General features: G+C 39.7%; 1 protein-coding gene across 7 annotated transcripts in view; it reads left to right on the top strand.

Annotated features, from left to right (window-relative positions):
* The first annotated feature begins 7,026 nt into the window (after positions 1 to 7,026).
* Positions 7,027 to 9,009, top strand: part of tle2a (TLE family member 2, transcriptional corepressor a) — a 46,632-nt gene continuing 44,649 nt past the window's right edge. For 3 of the 7 annotated variants that reach the window (XM_082968060.1, XM_014169698.3, XM_082968057.1), the window contains exon 1: positions 7,027 to 7,700. In XM_082968060.1, coding sequence (XP_082824186.1) covers positions 7,677 to 7,700 — 24 coding nt within the window. In that variant the 5' untranslated portion in view covers positions 7,027 to 7,676. The remainder of the gene's footprint in view (positions 7,701 to 9,009) is intronic. The other 4 variants (XM_082968062.1, XM_082968061.1, XM_082968059.1 and 1 more) reach the window with 2 other exon arrangements.

Raw genomic sequence — 9,009 nt, 5'->3', positions numbered from 1 at the left:
GTGCTGCGCATGACGAGTGGAATTATAAGATATAAAGATGATCTATCGTTCAAATGTTGACATTGAGTAATTGTAGAAATATTTTGAGTAGGATTGTATTCGCTTAACCCAATATTACAGTTCATATTTAGCGGTGTCTAGTAGCCGGCAAATCATTCCCCTACGTTTCAATGCAATTGCAATGCCACAAATGAACGGTAGGCGGCAACCTGTGCTTATCATCGCAAACAGATTTCCTTTCAAAGAAAGCCCATGTGGTGTCCAAGATGAGAAACAGAATGATTTGGAAGCTTTGGCAAATGGTACTACCAAAGATTTGTATAACTAACCCAAGATAGATCACAGCCTTTCGTTTTCAATGGGAGCAAATGAATCATAAGTGGGCAGAACAAGCAAGGAGGTGGGCAGAGCCAAGCACGAGCTAGCGAGATCCTATTGGCGTGTTCTAGCAAGTAGATAATTTGCATATTTCATTAAGGACACCTAATGCGCGTGTGCAATAACTCAATTCGCCCTTGGACTCCTAAACAACTTTTACAAACTTTGGCAAAGGTTAAAGCCTCATCTGCATTGTTTACCCCAATGGGCTAATCATTAGCTAGGTCACAGACTCTAAATAGGATGTTGTTGCTTGTTTAATGTCTTTAAATAAAAGCTCCCATTGGCACAAATACAATCATGTGATTTTTACGGTGTTAATAAATACAGTGAAATTGTGTGAATTTTACAGTTAATAGGCTATAGCAGCCAGATCGTTCAAGATTGACTTCGAAATATTGTCATGCCAGACACTCAGATTGTAAAACGCTGCCAATTGCGCAAAAAAATGGATTTCATAAATATATAGTATAGCATAAAAAACCTGCTACCCCGCGCTTTTCAATAAATATCAGCAACACTTGTCTTTTCCGTAAATTGTATTTAGGAATGTTGGCAGTGACTGGACTTATTCAAACATTTCTTTCCACGCAGCAATCAGCTTTGTGTGAGGAGTTGCACACTCTTGCCACCCGACAGCTGATATATTAAGCTCATAAATAAATGACATAGCTCATTATTAACAGCTTCGGGAATTAATATTTTCTTAAACATTATTTTATTTTATTTTTTACAATTAGGCCTATACAGACTACAGAATCGCATTACTACAATATTCATTTTTATTTATTCCTGTAGGCCTGGCCTATTTAACCAAAAAGTGATTTGTTTAAATAATGTTCATGTCTTGACAAACAAGCAGCTCCATAGTATAGGCCTACATAAACCTTTCTTTGCTAATAATGACATCGCTGTGTCTAGTATGAAAAAAATACAGAAAAGTAGGTAGTTATTTTCAGTGGTGTAAAGTACCTAAGTAAAAATACTTTAAAGTACTACTTAAGTAGTTTTTTTGATATCTGTACTTTACTTTACTATTCATATTTTTGCCAACTTTTCCTTTTCCTTCAGACATTCCTAAAGAAAATAATGTACTTTTTACTCCATACATTTTCCTTGACACCCAAAAGTACTCGTTACATTTTGACAGAAAAATTGTCCGATTCACACCCTTATCAAGAGAACATCCCTGGTCATCCCGTGTACTGCCTCTGATCTGGTGGACTCACTAAACACAAATGCATGTTTGTAAATTGTCTGAGTGTTAGTGTGCCACTCGCGATCCGTCAATAAAAAAAAAATGGAATTGCGCGGTCTGGTTTGCTTAAAATAAGGAATTTGAAATGGTTTATACTTTTACTTTTGATACTCAAGTACATTTTAGCAATTCCATTTACTTTTAATACTTAAGTATATTTAAAACCAAATACTTTTAGACTTTTACTCAAGTAGTATTTTACTTGGTGACTTTCACTTTTACTTGAGTCATTTTCTATTAAGGTATCTGTACTTTTACTCAAGTATGACAATTTTTCCACCACTGGATATTTTTAATGCGCATGCTGATGTTCAACACTAAATTGATGAGTTTTCCGCCTCCGCTGAGATAGGTCTGGCGCAAGGATCCAGGACGTATAGGCGGGGCTCACTCGAGATGGAGATTATTTGGCATTCTTACCTCTGCTTGGTTGATAACAAGTGTGAAGCGTCAGAGGTCGGGAAGATTGTGAAGCATTAAATACAAATATCATTTTTACATTTTTCTTTTTTGAAAATGTAGCCTACTGGCCCAAGCTGGCCATATGAAAGTTTAATTAACTGGCCCTGTGTGCTCGGAAGATGTTGCCGGGCCAGAGGGCATCCCTGAATGTCGAGCCCATGATTAACATACAGTAGGGAATAGCCTATGTGGTGGGACTGCCCATGAGCAGGATTTTCTAGATGTGAGAAAAGAACAGGTCCCACTCTACTGTATGTAATGAATGACAGGGCAGTGAGAAAAAGTTGTAATTTGCAAGTCAATGTTAGGCCAACATCTCTTCCTCATGCAGAGTGTGTTTGAATTCAAAATGAATTGCTAATGCCAAGATACTGGACTGTTTTAAATACATAGGCTATATCCGTTATATTGATCATACAGAGAACAAGAGAATATTGCCATCAATTTTTTATTTTATTTTGTACTTTATTGAGCCTTTATTAAACTAGGCAAGTCAGTTAAGAACAAATTCTTACTTACAATGACGGCCTATAGCCTACAGTAGGCTTATGTCAGATATTGACAATGACACCTTCAATGATCCCCCCCCAAAAAATTCATAGTCATATTGCATAAACATTGTTAAGCCAAGGGAATTGTATTTTTATGGTGACACATGGTTTATTCCAAAGAGATGTGTAGGTAGTTTTGGTTGAGCAATGTCTGCTGTTGTTGTTCGCATCCACAAGAGCAATGAACAAGTATATGAAAAAAGACAACATTTTATCACTCCTAAATACTGGTAGGCCTATATGACTGTATGCAACTAACTGATCAATTGGGATGGGGTGTATTGTTTCAGTTTCTAGTGTAGTATGGACATATAGCCTCATATTGCATCAGGAATGTGAGGGACAGTTGAGTGGGCGGGGAATGCAACATGAAAGGAGAGCAGTGGAATCCTGAGTTCACAGATACACATGCCTGTGGGTGTTAATGTGCCTGAGTCTGTGTCAGGAGTGTGTGTGTGTGTGTGTGTGTGTGTGTGTGTGTGTGTGTGTGTGTGTGTGTGTGTGTGTGTGTGTGTGTGTGTGTGTGTGTGTGTGTGTGTGTGTGTGTGTGTGTGTGTGTGTGTGTGTGTGTGTGTGTGTGTATATTTTGGGTTTATTTCTGAGTGCATGAAAGTATGTCTCTGTATGTGTGTGTGTCTGTGTGTGGCTGCTGATGTGGGTCATTACCCCTTCTTTTCCCCCAGGGGCCAGGAGGAAAGAGAGGAGGGAGGATGGAGGGATGGAGTGGGGGATGGAGGGAATGGGAGAGGGAGGCGGGTTCCCAGGAGAAGAGAGACCTATAAATCACTGTGCTGTCTCTGTGCTGACACCAGGCTTGTCTGCTGGGGGGAGGGGCACTCACAACAACACTGGAGCCTTGTCTCTCTGTCACTCACCCCCATGCTGGGCAGGAGCCATCCCCAGCATGGGGGTGCAGGGGGTGGGGGGCATTTGGGGGTACCCAGCCCCCCATCGGTTCAATATGATACCTCATTCTATCACTTGTTTTCATTTGAAATGGATGTACTGAAACAGCTTAGTTCTATGTTAAAACGTGATGTGAAATGGATGAATTTACTAACTCTTTTGACTCATCAGATATGCTGCTGTTACTGTTTATTATATATCATGTTGCCTAGTCACTGTACCCGTGCACATTGACTCGGTACTGGTACCCCATGTATATAGCCAAATGATTGTTACTCATTGTGTATTTATTCCTCATGTTATTATTTTTTATATATTTTTCTCTCTGCATTGTTGGGAAGGGCCCTTAAGGAAGCATTTCACTGTTCAAATCAAATCAAATTTCATTAGTCACATGCTCCGAATACCACATGTGTAGACCTTACAGTGAAATGCTTACTTACAAGCCCTTAACCAACAATGCAGCTTTAAGAAAAAATTATTGTTAAGAAAGTATTTACTAAATAAACTGAAGTAAAGTACGGCTTGCCATGTGGTAGCAGAGAGAACAGTCTATGACTTGGGTGGCTGGAGCCTTTGGCAATTTTTAGGGACTTCCTCTGACACCGTCTGGAATAGATGTCCTGGATGGAAGAAAGCTTTGCCCCAATGATGTACTGGGCCGTACACACTACCCTCTGTAGTGCCTTGCGGTCAGAGGCCAAGCAGTTGTCATACCAGGCAGGGATGCAACCAGTCAGGATGCTCTTGATGGTGCAGCTGAAGAATTTTTGAGGATCTGAGGACCCATGCCAAATATTTTCAGTCTCCTGAGGGGGAATAGGCGTTGTCGTGCCGTCTTCACGACTGTCTTGGTGCGTTTGGACCATGACAGTTTGTTGGTGATGTGGACACCAAGGAACTTGAAGCTCTCAACCTGCTCCCCTACAGCCCTGTCGATGAGAATGGGGGCATGCTCGGGCCTCCTTTTCCTGTAGTCCACAATCATCTCCTTTGTCTTGATCACGTTGAGGGAGAGGTTGTTAACTTGGCACCACACTGCCATGTTTCTGCCCTCCTCCCTATGTTAGTCTACACCTGTTGTTTGCGAAGCATGTGACAAATACAATTTTATTTTATTTGATAAATCAGTGTAGCTAGGCAATTGTATGTGTTTTTGCAGCCAAAAAACAGGTTGCTGCATCTCCACAATTCCTCATATTCAACCACTCCCTGTTGATGTTTTTTTTGGCTGCTGATATTTTCCTGTCGATAAATAGTAGTTTGCCTTGCTCTTACTGCTGTGTACAAGCCCATCTCTGTACCAAATGCAGTTCTGCAAGTTGTGATTACAAGGGATATTGCAGGTGCGTGACCATGTGTGCATGTATGATATAAAAGGAGTGTGTTGATCATATCGACTAGTTGCTTTTCAACAGGACATTTTCCTAAAAACAAAAGAGCCTCTTCCATAACAATGGTGTGGTGATTGAGGACTTTGAAAGGAGTGCTGTGCTCCAGACCAGACAGCACTGGGATCTGCAGGCCTCAATCAGACCCCAGTTAGTATCACCCCCTCTCTGGGCTGACCTGCCTATAGCAATAATGTGTGTCCTTCACTTCTACCAAATCACATTCTATCATCTATTATTATGCCTCCTCCAGCACACAACGCACACCCATACATCCTGCTGGCTGCCTGCCTGCCTGCCCTCTGCTGCCCGCCCTACCCGCCCACCTCCTACATGAAACATCTCCAAGCAGAAGCCTGCAATACATTGCATTCCTCACAACTTTTTTTTCTAATAAATGTGATCCTAGACCCTGGGAGAGAGACCAGCAAGCTGCATTAAAATTCATTGGGAAAAAATGGCAATAAAATCTCTCTCTCTCCCCCTCCCCATTTCTCTCTCTCTCTTTCACTCTCTTTTTCTACCACCCTTGGGCACTCTCTTTCATTCAATTTCTAACTCTCACACTGGCTCTTCTTTTTTAGCATCCCCGCTGTCCTTCATCCCTCTCTCTCTCCCTCTCTCTCTCTCTCACACACACTCTCTCTCTCTCTCTCTCTCTCTGTATTTTCAACTCCACCCCTGGCAGGTTGTGATTTCCACTGTCAGAAAATTGCTTTTTCAATATCTGTCTCTCTAATTATGAGGCCTGCTAAAGGGGTCGTGCCACCAGAATACCAATACATGTCTCTGAATTATTCCTCTTTTAAATGCTATTTTTGATTCTTTAAAGTTTAAAGGAACAAACAATACACACTGAAATGTGCAGGTGCTTGGCTATAATCACCATTGTATTACTCACTGGTTCATCAAGAGTGCAAGTCTCAATGCTGTGTTGTTTTCAAATCAACAATAACAACAATGGCAGTGTGTTTTAAAAACATTTTTAAAGCTTACAGCTATAGCTTTCCTTCTGTACCATACTTGCAATATTAACTAATTATGAGATTAAATACATTCGTTTGTGAGGTGGGATGCTCTCTTTACTCATGTCCATTGTTTATTTGAGATGTCCAAAAATGAACATTACTCAGATTTAGAATATCATTTTATCATAGGGCCTGACAATATATTTTCTTATTTTCAGCTGTGAATACAATTATATATATATATTATATTATATTATATTATATTATATTATATATATAGATAGATAGATAGATAGATAGATAGATAGATAGATAGATAGATAGATAGATAGATAGATAGATAGATAGATAGATAGATGATGATAGATAGATAGATAGATAGATAGATAGATAGATAGATAGATAGATAGATAGATAGATAGATAGATAGATAGATAGATAGATAGATAGATAGATAGATAGATAGATAGATAGATAGATATTATGCAACATTCAAGATTTGTGCACCGATATACGATTTGTGGGAAGAGGAAATAAACTATATGGACACTGTTCTGTAGGTCTACCACAACTTCACTATCACGTCTAAAGGGTTAAATTGTGCTCTCAGCGGTTTTAGACTACTTGATTGACGTTTGGAGCACTGTAATACCAGCATCCTCCAATAAACAAACGGTCGGTGTTCCCCACGTGGGTTTTCAGAATACTCATTGGTTACTTTCACCAGAGTTAATTGTGACTGGGTCGAGCCCCACGTGGCGATTTCATTCAATTGTTGAACGATTCCATTGTACCCCCACGTTCTATTGTAGGCTACACGTAGTGTATATACAATTATAACATGATTAATGTAGGAATCTCAAATATATATATATATATATATTGTTTAAATACAAAGCGGGCTTCAATTGCATGGCTACACGAATGAACCGAACTGAGTAGCAAATGTACAAGCATGGTGAGAAAATGAACAAGGGTGTTTACTTTACTAATATCATTAGACTATTTATACAAGAGTAATTGGCAAACTGTATGTCATTGGTCTGAAATGTTTTAGCACCAGCAAACAGATTTGGCCTTCTTTCATTAGAGTGGGTGGGTAGGCTAGATGCGTTGTTCATAAATAAGGACAGAAAGGCGAAACCTTAGCTCCAGTCCTATGCTGGCTTGATCAACGAGAATAGCGAGATACTCCCTTCTCATTCTGTCTAGCAAAGGTCCCTTTAGTTTCTCTCTCAAGAAAACAAGTCAGCTATGTCTTGAAGATCAGGCGAGGACCAGAAAAGAAGGTGGGAGTGTGAGGAGAGCAGTGTTGTAAAGGAGAAGGGCAGCGAACGAGACAAAAGAGGCTGCATTGAATGTGGCGGTGTCCGACTCATAACCCACATAGTACAACCTAGCCACATTTGCTTTTTATTCTTGGTGAGAATACACCGGGGAGGGGAATATTTACGAGAAGAAAAGGTGCCATTTTACTCATTCGAAGTGCGTAGTCACGAGGACTGTAAACATTTAGTCGTGGACTGGGTGCATCTTTACTACACCGAATGTTATTTGTCTGTGGGTTGAACATAGACCAGAACAAAGGGAGTCTTGAGCAAGGAATTAGCGAGCCGAGACTAGCTTTGCCATTACTGCCTCTGAAACCAAGCCAAATGCGTCTCTGAAACCGACAATATAACGTCTTCTCCATTTCTGTCCGAATCTTTTTGCCCATAAGAGAGGAAGAAGATTTTAAAAAACTAAGAAATCGGCGTCCAGAATGTTTCCTCAAAACCGACCTCCGGTAAGTAGGCTATACGATTAGCATGTAACGTTCGGTAATTGTTCTGTTGGAGCTATACTATACAACCTCAGCGATCGATACATTATTATCTAACCTTTCTCTGTCTATTGAAGTAAGTTTATTTGAAATAAAGGAAACAACTTCAGCAAGAATGTATACAGAGGTAGGGCCATACAACTTGCTACATGATTAATTGTTCCATTTTATCTCTGTCTTTGTATCTATGCTATTTGTATCCGGAATTCCTTTGTGATTATGTTGGTCAAAAAGTAACACATGCTGCAACATTGCAAACCCTTACTCATTTTACGTTTAGTACTTCAACGATGAGCGGTGTAAACTCAATCCGACATAGGTCAAATATGGGTCTGTTCTAAACAGAGGGGATTTATACCGCCAGAATCTGGCAAAACAAGAACTTTAGTGAAACTCATTCTGTGCAAATTCTGGTCTCCTGTTGTTGGTATAACTTTAAAGTGTCAAATTAGAACATTCAACCTCGAGTTATCCAAATGGTAGGCTGTATTGGCCTAGATGATGGAGTGGTCTAGGTTTGTTTGTCCTTTCCACACTCGGCAGTCTATTTGAGGGGTGAGTCAACTATAGGCAAGGGTTTGGATTGTTTATTTAACTAGGCAAGTCAGTTAAGAACACATTTTTATTTACAATGACGACCAAGGAACAGTGGGTTAACGGTAGGTAGCCTAGTGGTTAGAGCGTTGGACTAGTAACCGAAAGGTTGCAAGATCAAATCCCAGAGCTGACAAGGTAAAATTCTGTCATTCTGCCCCATTAAAAGTAAGAATTTGTTTTTAACTAACTTGCCTAGTTAAATAAAGGTAATATAAAAAAATATATTTAAAAAACAACATATTTTACCTTGTCAGCTCGGGGATTCGATCTAGCAACCTTTCAGTTACTGGCCCAATGCTCTAACCACCAGGCGACCCACTTATTGTTTTCAAGAATTCGTTTTTTCTCTCTGGCATTCATTTTATTGATGATGTATGTGCTTTTGATTTGTTTGATTCGAACAAAGTATCAGGCTTATATATAAATGAGGTTTTCTAGACACCCAGTACCAGGAACTACAATCTGAATTGACTTTGAACTGTTAACTAAATATTTGTGCTATAAACCTTACTCATGTCACATGTTTTTTTTAATGTACTTGTGTGGAATCACAAGTTTTTCGCAAAAATACAGTACATGTCTTCTATATGAAGTAGCCTATCATAAGTTTCTATTTGAAACAGAGTAACCCTCGTCTCTCCTCCATGCCAACCATACACCCCACCCTGAGAGTGCT

Source organism: Salmo salar, chromosome 23 (assembly GCF_965601325.2).
Source record: "Salmo salar chromosome 23, fSalSal1, whole genome shotgun sequence".
NCBI lineage: Eukaryota > Metazoa > Chordata > Actinopteri > Salmoniformes > Salmonidae > Salmo > Salmo salar.
Note: the sequence above shows the minus strand (reverse complement) of the source record. Positions and strands in the feature narration are given on the sequence as shown.